Raw genomic sequence first — 15,347 nt, 5'->3', positions numbered from 1 at the left:
TTTAGAGGAACAACATTTTATAGGGTACCATCTGCTTTCGATTACTAATTTATGAAGATGTAAAAAAAAATTGAAGCTCTAATGGAATTGTTAAAAGAATTTTTTTAATAAAAATTAAAGCCTCGAGTCAAATAAAAATTTTACACTTATTTGCAACTTTCTATTTCATTTTGCTAATTATTTTTTTTTTCTTCTCATTTCAGATCACAATCCAGAAATTCTCAATTTGTAATCAATAACACAACTAGATAAACATTCATTATTAATATATTGTGAACAAGCTGCTCGAAAAGGGACATTTTGTCACAGACATTGAATGACTTAAATTGAAAAGGAAAAGAGAAAAAGTATGCAGCAGCAAATAAAAATTCAAACTTTTACCCGAACAAAACAGAAACTTGTGATTTTTTGACATAGATTTGCACACAAGTTTAAATGCAGTCTAATCTAATACATAGAAGCATAAGAAATCAAATCAAATAAGCAAACTCTTGTACAAAAAAGAAAGAAAGATCACATATGTGACCGCATATTTTTGTGTGTACTGCTGAAAAAAGACGCCTTGGCACACATTTTGTACTACATGCAGAGGAAGTAGATAAAACTTGTGTAGATAACAAAACAATGTGTGCAACGACGAGACAAAAATATAAATTGAAGAAAAATGTATAAAATAGAAATACACTACTTACGGATAAATGTGCATTTGAGACAATGAAATAACACATTTTTCTCATATTTGGAGCAACAGCAGAAAAATGGAATACTTGTTTATTTGTAGAGCGAATGGAAATAGAGAAGATCAAAAATCGTTCTCTAAGTACAACTTTTGGCAATGTGAAATAATTGCGAAGTAAAGTTAAAAATACGTAAAACTCAAGTTTGGTAAAACTAAACATCTTATAAATAATTTCATATGTCTGACTATTTGTTTTTTTAAAGTAAGCAAAGAAGAAACATATGTATGAAAAATCTTCTTTAATAATGCAGAAAAGAAGTCATAATTTATTATTATAACGTCATACTCAGTATCAAACGTTATTCAAGTAAAAAAAAAACAGAAGAAAAAGGAAAGAGAAGAAAAATAATTCATCTGCCAGATGTAACATCTGGAGATCAAATTATGATGGGGATTACTATTCAGGTGTGGTTCTTACTAATGATCATTGTGGATATTTCAACAAGTGTAAAAGATGGTAAGTGTTATTAGCATTCTTACATGATTTATTTAAAAATATATTGTTCTTCCCTTTTTTTATTAAATATACATAAATGAAAATAGTTTGCAGATCCAAATGAAATTTTAAAAAAAATTACGAAAATTTCAACCGATAACTTTTAGATTCAGAATATTCAAAATATTTCATATTCAGTATATTTAGCAAACTTACAAAATATTGTTTTTTTAAATTCTTATTTTAAATTTTTTTTTCAAAAATCTTTTTTTGTTTTTTTTTTTCAAAATTTTTAAAAACATTTTAATTTTTTTTTTTATTTAATGAACTAATGAACAAACATCAAAAATGTGAAAAGCAGGTACAGAGAATTTTCATTTGTTTCGTTTTATTAATTTACATTTCCCGCAATTTTCACATAACTAAATGTAAACCGTCAAAAATTCCTAATTTTTTCAACTTAAAAACCGTATCACGTGAAAAATAACAAAAAACCGAAAACAACAAAATCGGATGCCATAAAAAGATAGTTCTGAACATAAATATTCTTTTTAGGTAGAGAATCACGGCAGAAAAACATTCCAAATTCTGCATGCCTTCTGAAACATATTTGTATTTATTTATCGTTATTACGGTTATCGTAGCCATGGTCTCTGATGACATTTTTTATGTTTCTCGTCATCTCCTCTACAAATAATGTAATAATTTCAGCTATTTGCCATGCCCTTGCCATTACCGTTGATTGTTGGTCTTCTGCTTGGTCCTTTTTCGTTTCTTTTTTTTTAGCTTTGCTAATGTACGTTTTCTTTTCTGTCATATTCTCAGTAAGTAAAAAGAAATCAAAAAGGAATCGTTTGGTACGTCTATCAAACGTACCAAAATGTCGAAAGGAAAAAGATAAATATTTTATGAATTCCGTGCGGATAGTCTGTCATTATTATTACCATTATTAAGTAATGATTTTCATCTTGACATAAATAAGTATCTCAACCACATATTATTATTATCACATACGAAGAGCATTATCAAGTAATATTAAGACTATGTGAAATGACGGTTTTGTGACATTCTCTGTGATGCTGTTGATAAAACTGATGAGCAAAAGGATCAATTTTCCGAATTGAGGGTGATCATCTCACTCGGGATAAATATTTTTGAGTAATGACTTCCACATGAGATGAATTAAATTATTGAGTTTACTCTTTATTTCACAAATTTGGGTCGCTTTAAGATTATTATCGTTATTGCAATAATGAAGATATTGCTTTCCTTCACTTTTTCTTGTACACTCGTTCATTCACTCATATATGAATAAATAAAATCAATGTTAAATTTAGTATGAAGAAAAAAAAATCGAATCCTCGTTCTTTCAATATCAATATCGTATGAGAAAATGTGTGGCAAATTTTTTCTGCTGACATGAGAAAAAAAAGAATGAAACGAGAAAAGTCCTTGTTCGGGCATGAAAGGACACGTCATATATGTGGTAATGGTACGCAAGCATGCGGCATTATTAAAAAGTTGCTTTTGTTCAACATTTTTTCCACTCGGTTTTTTTTTCTATATTCTGTATCAGCCCAACCGTAAGTACAGACAACGGAGAACAAATACACAAAGGAGACACATATTTTTCTACTTGTCATCGTTTTCGATCTTGTCGCACTTCCTTCTCATATCACTTCTTTCTGCGGCATACATTTTTCTCATTATCCACTTTGCATGGAAAATGTGAAATTTACAGTGAACAGTGTGCATTCCAACCCATCTCTTTATTGCAAAAATTGTTAAATCATGAATGGAGAGGTTCATGTTTTTGATTAAATGCACGAGAGAGTAACAAAGAACAGATAGCAAACGAGCGATGTTGATGCTCTTGTGTTCTATTTTGTCATGAATGGATGGGTTTAGAACTAATGGTCCTGAACTGAAACAAACTTTGATGCCAATCTATTTAGATAAAATTATTCACAAAATACCTTGAGGTATTAGTTTTCTTTTCATTTTATATATGAAATCCTTGCAGCATAAAATCTGTTAAAGAAAATAAAAAACAAACAATTATACTTTTCTATGGCCAATTGAATAGTAACAGTAAAATCTTTTGTGACTTTCTGTCTCTTTTATTATTGCATATAACAAAGGCAACAAATTTACGTTTCTTTTGAAAGAACTCAAACATGCTTAAAATCATGACATTTATTTTAATTGGAATACAAAGACTTGCACAACCGGAAGCTATTGAAGTTTTCTTTTGTGTAAATGACTTAATTATATGGTCATTTTGAGCATGTTCTTCTAAATTGGTTTTGTTAATTAAAAAGTGTTTGATTTGCATTCAATTTGAAACATTAGCACACGTGCAAAATCAATGTGATGTGAAAGACGAAGAAAATGTGCAATCCAACATTCCGTATTTATTTAAGAATCAGCACAGCAAACAAGAGTAAATGGTTTTACTTTTGCCTCATTGTTGCTTGCTTTTATGGTATCGGTTGGATGTTGCACGATGTTGCATTCCGAAAATCAGGCGGTAAAGTATCAACAGCAATCCAATATCCATTGGATTAGATATTATTGACACTAACAAGTTTAATATTATGAAGGATATTGAACGAAAAGTGTTTCCTCTTTCTATCTATATCAACCTTTTTGCACAGAAGCGTAAAACTATGCAGTGCTATATATTGACACTGTGGTTTAATGTCAAGCATCATGACAAGCAAAAACTTGCTATATAAATGTGAAAAGATAAAATAAAAATAGCACAAAATTGGACAAAAAAATGAGGATTTTGTAAGATACTAAATTTTCTCTTTTTTTAAGGAAAAAATCACATTCGAAATAAAAAATCAATTTTTCTTACACTTTAACAAAAAATATAATTGTTTTATGTTCAATTTAAACAAAACAGACAAAATCTTTATTTGGTGCCTTGGCAAATATCAATGATAATAAAAACAGAATAGAATATCTGATAAAGTATTTCATTTTGGGCAGTCAGTTAATGTTTATCAAATAAATGATATGTCAATCGTCATGTCTGTCTTTGTCATAATTTGGGGCTTTTCGTTTTCAGTGTAATGTAATTTCTTATTCGTTTTATTTCTATTTATTTTCATTATATGGCAATGTAATAGCCTTGTTAAGTTAATGGAAGAGTGACTAATGTGTTTGCTTTTATCAAGCGGATCAAATTTTCATTATGTGGGTATTTATCTGGAGACGCCTGGTTTCTGACATAACGGATAAAGAATATAATGATGACAACATTTCTTATAATACCATAACGAATAACAATAACCTCTAAACAATAAAAAGGTCACAATCCCAGAAAGTTTTTACAATTATTTCTATTAGAGCAAATACTTTTCAGTACAACCTTTTTAATCGTGTTAATTGCAAATAAGTTTTTGCATATTACAAAATTGTTTTTGATACAAAAAAAACTTCAATGATCAATTGCGCTGTATTTATTTTTTATCAACGCCACACTTTAAAGTTTCGATTTGAGTTGGATCGATATTGTTAATAATAGCAAAGATAAAAATAAATTTAATGCTTTTTTTAGTTATTTCTTTTGGAACAAAAAATTGTAATATTTTATGTAAATTTAACATAATAAACTTTTTCACATGTCTTCCAAAAATATTAAAATAATTAGTACATATAAAGTAAATATAAAGGATCTATAAAATAGTTTATTATTTATATTATTTTACTTATATATTATAAAATAGCAATGTATTTTAAAAAGTAGAAGAAGAAGACTTATTTTCTGACTCATTTGAATTTATACACATGTACTATTTCTTTTATTGTACGCAAAATAAGTCGTTTGCTTCCTGAAGCCACTTTCTGTGGTAAAATGCTTATTTTCTTTTTAAATAAAACTTTTTTCTATTTTGTACAACTTTCTCCTATAAAAATAAACAAAAAGTAGATAGAATAAAAAGAAAACGAGATACTTTTATTTTGAATGGCACGTGTTTATTATATCGTTCGGGTCTTTTTGCATAACAAATATTTGACGTGAAAAAGGACAAAAGACCTAAAATATGTTTTTTTTTTTGTTTTGTCTGATATTTAAGTTTGTTTTTGAAATTGAGGACAACAGCAATAACTTTAGATTAAACGAAGAAGCAAAAAAACACATTTTTTTTTATTCCCATTTTGTGACATTCTTTCATCGTTGATGTAAGTACGGATTTTTTCCAAAAACCATTTTCCATAAAAAAGGGCAATTAAATTTAACGAACAACATAATTAAACAAAATACATGAAAATTGATTGTGGTTAAAATCCCAATCAAAACCTCATCACACACAAACCAACAAATAAAATGCATTTAACACAAAAGTTCGTGGCAAATGAAAAATAATGAGCAAACACTAAAGTCATCGTTATCATTAATTCTGTAAAATGAACCATTTAAAAAAAATATGAAATATCATTTCTTTCAAAAAAAAACACATAGAGATTTAATTACTCGTCAATATAATTGCATTAAGCTATGTTAAAAGTTTTGACCCAAATTTTTTTTTATATTAGAATAATATTATTATTTGTTCATTTTTAAAAAATAAAAAAATAAAAAATAACATATGTACTTTGAACAAAAAAAAATACAAGCAAATGGATTTAAATAATTTTTAATTAATTAATTTTATGAAAAATAATTATAAATATTTCAATTTTTTATTTGCTATGTTACTGTTTCACATAAAAATTCAATTCGTTGACAATTGTAAAATTATGTGAAAAAAAGAATACAATGCAGAAGAATCAAATTTTAATATTAAAATAATAATGGGTGTGTCCAACTCCATTTAATTTATTTTATTTTATTCATTTTAATTAAAAACGACACAATAAAATTAGGATAATTATATTCAAATTAAAATTTAATCTTTTTGACTCGAATTAAGCTAACCGTTTCGTATAAAAGAAGGAAAACGTAGCTGGCAGATTTTAAGGATATCCTTAAGTGTTCTAATTATTTTAAATGTGCTATATCCGGTTTCTTTCTGTTGAAAGGTGTACTGACACGAAATGATGAGATGTGATGACAATTTTAATGGAATCACGTTTCATTAAAATTAAAACTTATTTGAATCAAATAAATTTTATATCTTTGAATTTTTTTATATTTTATATTAAAATTTATTCAAAATATAAAAAATTGATGCACACACAAAGGGAATAAATATACGCACGCATTTCAATTACTTTGAAAACGTCAAGGAATTTTTCAATGTTTATTTACACATTTTTTTCTTCCAACTCTTGTCATATTTTTTTCTTTACATTAAAAAAAAGATAGCGAACGAAGCACTTTCTTTTGTTTTCTTTGAAAATCGATTCATTATATGTGTTTGCTTGTACTTGCAAGAAACAAAGCGTAAAGCTCAGATAGAAAAAGAAAAGAAAAAGAAAGCAGGGTATCAATATTGAGTTTTGTTGAACAAACATTTCATTTTCTTCCATTTTACGTTTTTTATCCTTTTCTATTGTCTTGTTTTTGTTTTCAAACCTTTTTTTTTTGTTTGACTGTATGATGTAATACGATATTGACAGCATCTGTATTCATTTCGATTTAGTTTTCGTGAAAGATGTCACATTTTGCTTTATCTGTTATTTAAATCATTAATTTTTATTGCATTTTTTCATGAAATAACCAAGTAACGTCACGTTTGGTACTTCAATATTCCTTTATTACGGATTATAATTGAAATTCCTGCATACAAATAACGTATTTAACAAAAGGAAAAAACATGACACTACTTATTGTGTTGTTTATTTTCATTTTTTTTATTTGTAAAGAAGTAAGCAACAATTGACAAAAAGCGGTTTTGAAAACGACCTTGAGATTTTTTTTTGTAGGAGCAAAAATCAAGTAGTAATCTTGTTTACGCCTTTATTCGAGAAACATGACGTGACGACTATTGTAATCAGAGAATCAGATAAATGTCAAAGTTGCTAAGCACTTTTTAATGGAATTAGCGTGTCGTGTTGTTTTATCCTGTTATTGTTCGTCAGCAGCAATGGTAGGCCTTAAAAACTTGCGAGAAGCAGAAATTGAGTTCGAACAACACAAAATAGGTCTACTCTACTTATAAGATTAACGTTTCAACTTTATTTTAAGTGATTAATGGGTCTCTTTAATGCGTTTCCTTATTTTTTTTTTTTCGTCTACATCTTTGTACATTAACAGTCAATGTCACAATTTTCGAAGAAAGCACTTTTATTTTAGCATCATTACATTTGTTACAAGAATATTTTTGTTTTTGAAAGGAACTTTTTTGTAACATGTATTTTTTTCATTTCTTCATAAACTGACTTTTCTGTCTACAGGTAGCCAATACTGAAACATAAAGGTTTCAATTCATAGTATATGGCGTAAGTAAGATTACAAAGTCAAAGCAAACGGATTACCATATGATATATGATGATAGATTGAATAAAGTCTGTGTCAGTAAATTTAATTAACGAGGGTTGTATCCTTTTTAGTTTTCATGAAGAAAAGTATATTTCTAAATATAAATACAAATTATTGTTTGTTTGAAAACGTTCAAAATTCCTCCGGAATATAGGGCTTTCAATCATTTTGTCCCTTTCACTCCTTTTCTGGATTTACATACACATTGAGTACCTTTTTTACGCATGACTGGTTATTCAAAGATTTCTTACATTTTATCATTATTTATTTTAAACATTAGTAATGAGATGATCATATATCACAAGTCTGTTTTCTTTTATTTGTAATCACTGCTTTCATCCGCAAAATACTTCAAGCACTATTTACACACAAGAAAATTTCGCTTCTGTTAAATATGTAGGAAAATCGATTTTTGCCCTGAATGTTTCATGTAGTACGACGATCCAGCCACAAAGTTGGGAGTTCAGTTCGTTGCCAAAAATACAAAATTACACAGAAAACGCCAAATATGCATTATTTAAATTTAAAGTCTAATTCCATATTTTCCACTTAAATAATCTTGTTGCACATGCTATTCAAATTATTATGTCAAAGGATTTGTTCTCTGCATGGTCAATAACTCTTTATCTGTATTAGAGGAAAGGTCATTTTATGTATTCAAAAAGGAAATACAATCATCTAAGTGGTTTTTAATTGAAAATTCATTAACAATAATATTTGTGCTTCTTTCATTTAGCTTTCAACTCGTTTTCATTTCGTATTTTATGAAGTTCAGTATTTTTCTTCACAGACTTGCACTCGAGAGCTATCCAAAAATAAATATACGTCAGATATCATTAGTATTCACAGTTCATGCCAAAATGACTTCCTATTTAGTATACTCTGCTTTGATGCCACACTCTTGATGTTTGTATTATTATGTAAAATGGCTTACATCTACAGTATTTTGAGTTGTTTCGAATATGATGCACTTTTAGAGGTTTTTTGCTTCGTCGTTGTTATCGAGATAAAATGTTTATGTGAAAGTAGGACAAAAATTACTTCTAACATTTACTCGATGCATATGAAATCAACACGGTTTTCTCGATATGACATGAATTTTCAATATTAATAAATCTGTATGAGAAAGAAGTGAAATACTCTCATGTTCGGATAAATCTCATTGCCTATTAAAAGCTTCATTCAGAACAAATTCAATGTTCACGCTGAACAAAGGTCAAAATCAAATATTTTCATTGCGATCGATTTTTCCTTCAAGTAAAAATCTCAACAGATTTTTATATTTCTTTCTCATCCATTCTCACACTTTGATTAAAACTTATTATTTGGTCCTGTATAGTTGTAAAGTAATATGTGTTTTCAAGCAAAAATCTGCAAGACAAACTTTTTATTAAACTCACATTCGTATGTGTGTTGTGTTTATGTTTATATAAAAGAAGCCACACGTAAACAGAAACTCTATACAAGGAAAAATTAATAATATCTCAACTGAAGTAGGTTGACCAAAACTGACATTTTACTTGCTGGTTGAAACGAAAAAAAATGTTCATCCCTACGATGATATAAAAGTTTCTAAGAGTTTTTATATTACTGACTAGATTATTAAGTTAGTGAATTTCAAGGGTTTTGTGAAGTAAAATGAAGACTCGTATCAAGTAAGGATTCTCTAATAAAAATATATGTATGTTAGATGATGTAAGGAAAAAAGTTTTATTTTTTTTTCACTGCTTCATATGTTACGTCGTTGTCCTCATGATATATAAAACGAAAAATAATATTGTTAATTAATAAAAAGCAAAAACTTTTTCTAATGAATTCCGCATTCTATGAAGAAGAAAAGTCACATCATAATTAAAAACCTACTACATGTGTCTCTTTATTTTGTATATATAATAAAAGATAAACGAACCAACGTTTATTTTATTTTAAACTTTTTTAGTGAGTTCAACTGAATTTCCTGAGGGAAGTCGAAATAATATTTGGTCATTTTGTTTTAATTTTTCTATGTTTTTAGTACATAATTCACTCACATCGCATAGTTTTTCCTTGTTACTCAATATGTGTGGACTCCATGTTAACGTGTAACTAACTACCATAATGTATAATAAGATGTAATGTATTTTTGCGACGTAACTGGTCACATCTGCTTCTTATTTAAATTATGAAATATTGTATGAAAAGGTTTTTTTTTAATATTATGACTTTTTAAAAATGCCTAACACAGGTCGAACAGGTTCATTGAGTTGTGCAGAAATACTTTTTTGTTATTGTTTATCTGTTTATGTTGATTTGTAAGGTCGAAAAAAAACTTTTTTTTTCAATTCAATGTAGGTTTAAAACATTAATAATGGAGCAATAAAATCAATACATTTTAAATACTCAAAATTAATTACCTTTTTTAAGAAATTCTCAAAAAACATACCAAAAACATTTTAAATAATTTGTTTTTTCTAATTTTTGAGTTTTTAATTTGTATTTTAATAAAGAAGAAGGCAATATGAGGAAATTTATTCCCAAATGCTGCCCAAGAGTTCTTTCTGTACTTTTTTTGTGAAAGAACCTAACTAACCTGAACTAAAACGCACTTTTCGTGTAATTCCCTGAGATAACTTAAAACTACCTAACGCTCTATAGCAGAAACCCTTAAAATCTGTTGAGGAAAACAATTCCCGTTACAAAAATAATTGAAGCTCTCCCTGATTTAAAAAAAAAAAACTTTCCCTATTAGAGCGACAAATGCTCTAAACTTAATTCTAGCTGAAAAAAAAAACTTAAAACTACCCTTACGAAAAGTGCGTGATTTTTTCTACTTTAAACTAAAAAGTTTCAAGAACTTACCAATTTTCCTGTCGTTGCCATTTTCGTTGTCTTTGTCGTCGTCACGATGTGATTCTTTTTTTTTTTTTTGCTAAAAAACAAATTTTTCGGAACTCTTTTTGACAACGCAAATTGCCGCAAAGAATTCCAAATTACAATGTGTTCTTTAGAAATTGATAACTTACCCTAAATGCCTGCCATCGTTCCCATCATGTTTCGCCTGCATCATGTTTTCCTTTTTGTGTGTGTTTTCTCTTCTCGCTGTTCTTCGTCATTTCCTATCCTGCTTTGTCTTGCCTTCTTAACTACAAAATCCATTAAAAATAAATATATTTATTAAAAACAAATATTTTAAATAAAGTGAAAATTCTTACCAATCTCTTGTTTATCTGCTCCTAAATCCAATATGGCGGATGACATTTAATTAGGCCGATACAAAAATTAAAACTGTTTTCAGTTTCACAGGCCACTCCAAAAATTTAATAGCAAAGTTTTCATGAAAATTGAAAAAAATGTTTGATTATTATTTTCACAGTAAGTTCTCTTCCATAAAGTTAAAGAATAGTCATATTTGAGAAGTTCTACAAAACAAATGAAGACAAGTTTTGAAAAACAAAACAACGCATAGGTAATTTCTTTGTGAAAACTTTATACTACCTATATTTTTGTCCAAAGATGGTTTTCTCTTGTTAATTAGTACACTTTTAGTTTCGATACATCTCTAACTTATGTTGATGTTACACGTTCTTGAAAACTTTCTTAGTTTACATTATATTGTGATTTTTTGTACTACATATCTTGAAGTTTAACAGTTTTTGTGTCCTGTTTTTTATCTATGATCAATTAGAAAAAATTGTTCAAAAATTAATATTTAACATAATTATTAAATTTATAATTAATTAATTTTGCACTTAATTATTTTTATAGGAATTGAAAGTCCTTAAATTATTTATTTTTTTTTTTTTTCTAAAAATCACACATTTTCAAAAAATTAAATAACACCTGTTTATTATTAACTTTCTCTAACTTTTGATGCTTGCATATAAATAAATTATTTGAAACAAAAGTTTGTAACATAACTTTCTCACATAAACTACGTAAAAAAAAAATTTCTCATATTACATTAAATAAGAGATTAAAACTTGAAGTTTTCCACAATTTTTTTCTACTTGTTCAAATATTATGCTCTCTATGATGGTTTACGATTAAACACCCTGCATTGCTCTTATTTCAGACACTATCATGTTTTAAATATAATTATTATGTTATTTTACCACTTTTTTCATTTCCGCATCCATGTTTTCTTGAGCTCTTAATCAACGTCACACACAAATGTGAATATGTGAAAAAGTTCAACAGTCTATCTCCGAAAAATGTGAATTTTCCGCACATTAAACGAACGATGTTACCACTTTAAAGTCGACTCTTGTGCAAATATACGAATTTCATTGTTCCAATTTACATTAAAACTCACGAAAAACGACTTATATTTATACATATCTGTGTATGTGAGTGTGGTTACGTTGCTCCTGCCGCTTGTTACAAACAGACAATTTTTGTCGAGACTGAATTTCCTAAAATAAAATAAAGTACTATATAAATACAAAAGCCTGAAACAAAATGGGAAGATATGAGAGAGAAAAGAGAAGATGAAATAAAAAGTTTCGCCAATTATTTTTAAGCTGACCTCAAATCTGTACATCTGTTTTTATACGCAATAGAAATTTATGACTTGGCTTTATGTATATCTGTCTATCGCAATGCACTTCTGATAGTGTAAACTAAAATTTAATTTTATATTATTTCGTGTGAAGTTGTGTCGCTTACTGAGATTTGAAATAAGCTAAAACATTAAACGATTTGACTGAAATTATTTGCCTGATATATTACTTCAATTTAGTATTTATTTTAATTCATTTATTTTTTTCTATAGCAATAGTGAAAAGAAAATATTCATACCTATAGTTCATTTCATCTACATTAATAAATTTTCTGCAAAATAAATTTAAACAAAAAAAAAACTTAATTCGATATTAATGATTGGAATAAATGTTTTTTTTTTGTAATATTTATTCTGATAAATTTCGAATATCATCAGTGTTGTCCAATATAATTCTTTTCAAAACATTTACTACCAAAACTGCTTCATATTGGTTCTTCATTGTCTGTGCTATAAATAAATGCTTAGAATTATGTTTCGTCGAGGTTTTTTGTCAACCGCATGCGATTATTATTTCGATTTTTTATGAATATAAATTGTGTATGGACTTTGTGAATGTCCCCCAATGATGTACATTCCATTTCAATTTTTTGTGATGATTATTTTATTATTATTATTATGATGCGGATAATATTGATTATTTTAATGAGAATATAATGTTTAAATGGAAAATTTTAATGTATTTCATTGCACGATTCATTCTAAAAAAAATGAGTATTTAATTGCCGATGAGCGAGCATAAAAATAAAAATTGTTGATGTGCTCAATACATTCAACAATATTGTACATGGATTTCTTTAGTGTAAAGATAAAATTTATTAATCAACAATCCATTTTCAGTCCAAATTTTCCGGAATGTCTCCCTCTGGAGGTATTTCAAGTATCATCGAAATGGAATGCTTTATAAACAATTAAAATTTGACAAAGCAGGAATTTTACTATGGCAGTAACTGAAAAGATGATTGCATTTTCTTTCCATTTGCATTAAAGATAAAATTTATTTGCTTAGAAGCTATTATTTGCAAGAGCATTGCTTTTAATGCACTTCTCCTTTTTTTGGAAAATTGTGTATGTTTATACACATGTATATATATATAAATTCAGTTGTATATAATACAGGCATATAAACAAAATTTTATTGTTTTCATGTTTGTTTGGTAAATAAATTCAATGTGTACGACATATGCTGATGTACATTTTGCTCATGAATTGTACAAGATTTTCTTGTTAAAATTAAGAGAAGTTGTGCGATAAAATTGAGATAAATGTTGTCATCGTTACAGATCCTCACGCAAACAAGTAAAGAGAAGACGCCATGTATTCTGATATAAAATACTAAATATTATATCAAACCCATCCATATCTGTCTTTTGTGAGTTACTGTTAGTTGTTCCTTTTTTTCACAAGAAAGATAAAATAAAAACCAAGAGCAAAGCACTTCTAATTTATGTGACAAATTTTTAAGAGAAAAGATAGTTCATTTATATATTTCTGTGCTAAATGTTTTTTTACAACCTGTTGTTGTCTCACTTGCTAATTCAGTAGAAACGTGCTTATATATTCGTGACATATTGAAATGGTTCGTGTTTGTTGAAGAAAATGGACCATAAAATGATTTTATATTCGATTACATGAGCATTTGCTTTCCAGCCTTGACATAAACACAATCCGGGCACATCAGTAACACAACTAAGCGTAACAATAATAATAATATAAATTTTATTTGGTATATTGTTTATAACACATGCTGTCATATGTCTATCATTTGATATTATCGCTCGTAGTGTGCAATTTCTATGATTTACATTGTGTACCTACTGAAAATATGTAGGAACATCAAAGATAAAACTTTTGTTAGTGTGCGAGAGAGTTCGTGTTCATGTTTGTTACAATGTTAAAATAAAGAAAGAGAGTGATGTTATTTATTGCATGCCTCTACATTGCTTCAGGCATAACCGAGTAGTTGAAAAAGGTGCTGGAATTCGTGTGCAGTATTTATACAATGTTCTCAGCGGAAAACCACATTAAACAAAAAGTGACGACAAAGCACGTCTTCGAAGGGTTTTACCTGCTTCTGATTCATTAAAATTTAATTTTTGACTCGTATCGTCATAATAAGTTAAGAAAGTTTTCGAATATATAAAGCATTTAGAATGAATGAAATGGCACTTTATCTCAATGAGTCTTTTTTTTTAAATATAATGCAGAATTGAATTTGAATGATATTCCGACAAGCAATTATTTCCTTTGTCTTTTACTACTAAAATCAATTTACCAAATAATTTTACAAAATGATATCGAAACATTTCTCACACTAAAACATTCCATAGATTAATAAATAATTCAAGTATCAATCAAATCAAATTTAAATTCAATCAGTCAGTCGAAATCAAATTTATTATGTATGTTTTGATGAAATCTCTACAAGTGTTGCTGTATATCGCCAATTATGTTTGATAATATTATTTGTGACATGTGTTTTCAAATGAAATAGTAATTTAATTAGTTTCTTGCAAGTTGTATATAACATTATCACACATTTATATAAAAGAGTTTAAAAAAAATAATTATTTAATAAAAAGAAATAATATCTTTATATAAGTTTGATAATAAAATGTTCTCGAAACTTTTAAATTGTGACAAATGTACCAAAAGATAATTTGGTTCTTTTTAATGTTTCTATCTTATTTTTCTTTTTTCTTATATAATTTCAACCTTAATAATTATAATGATTACAGAAAAAAAACCAAAAATGTAGAAAGAGTTAAAAAGAAACGCAAAGTAAACAATAATAAAATAAAAATGAGGGAAAAAAAAGTTGTTGAAAAATTGCACAGTGTAAAGAGTTTTTGTGTCTATTACTTCATTTTCAACATCAATTTCAGTAGAAAAGTTCAAACATAATAAAAAAATATCCTTAAACATACAAAGAAAGCCAGAGGCAGTTAATATGCGGAAAGGAAAGTTTTAATTGGTGTGTTAATTGAAAGTGTAATTTAAAATGATGTTGAATAAGCTTGCTTGCAACGTATAAAAATACTGAATGCAATTAAGTAAAAAATGTTGAACAATGAAAGCCACAAAATTGAAAAATTGATATCATATATAAGTATGTGAAATATTTAAAGGATGCAACCCTTTGTAAATAAAAAAAGAAAGCGACAATAAATACAAGAAAAAGAATGAAAATACAAACAAA

At 27.4% G+C, this 15,347-nt stretch overlaps 1 protein-coding gene across 1 annotated transcript in view; it reads left to right on the top strand.

Annotated features, from left to right (window-relative positions):
* The first annotated feature begins 1,064 nt into the window (after positions 1–1,064).
* LOC134834635 (neural cell adhesion molecule 1) overlaps positions 1,065–15,347 on the top strand; it is a 38,123-nt gene continuing 23,840 nt past the window's right edge. The window contains exon 1 of the mRNA XM_063849371.1: positions 1,065–1,196. Coding sequence (XP_063705441.1) covers positions 1,124–1,196 — 73 coding nt within the window. The 5' untranslated portion in view covers positions 1,065–1,123. The remainder of the gene's footprint in view (positions 1,197–15,347) is intronic.

Source organism: Culicoides brevitarsis, chromosome 3 (assembly GCF_036172545.1).
Source record: "Culicoides brevitarsis isolate CSIRO-B50_1 chromosome 3, AGI_CSIRO_Cbre_v1, whole genome shotgun sequence".
NCBI lineage: Eukaryota > Metazoa > Arthropoda > Insecta > Diptera > Ceratopogonidae > Culicoides > Culicoides brevitarsis.
The sequence above is the reverse complement of the archived record's forward strand: the minus strand, read 5'-3'. Positions and strand labels throughout refer to the sequence as shown.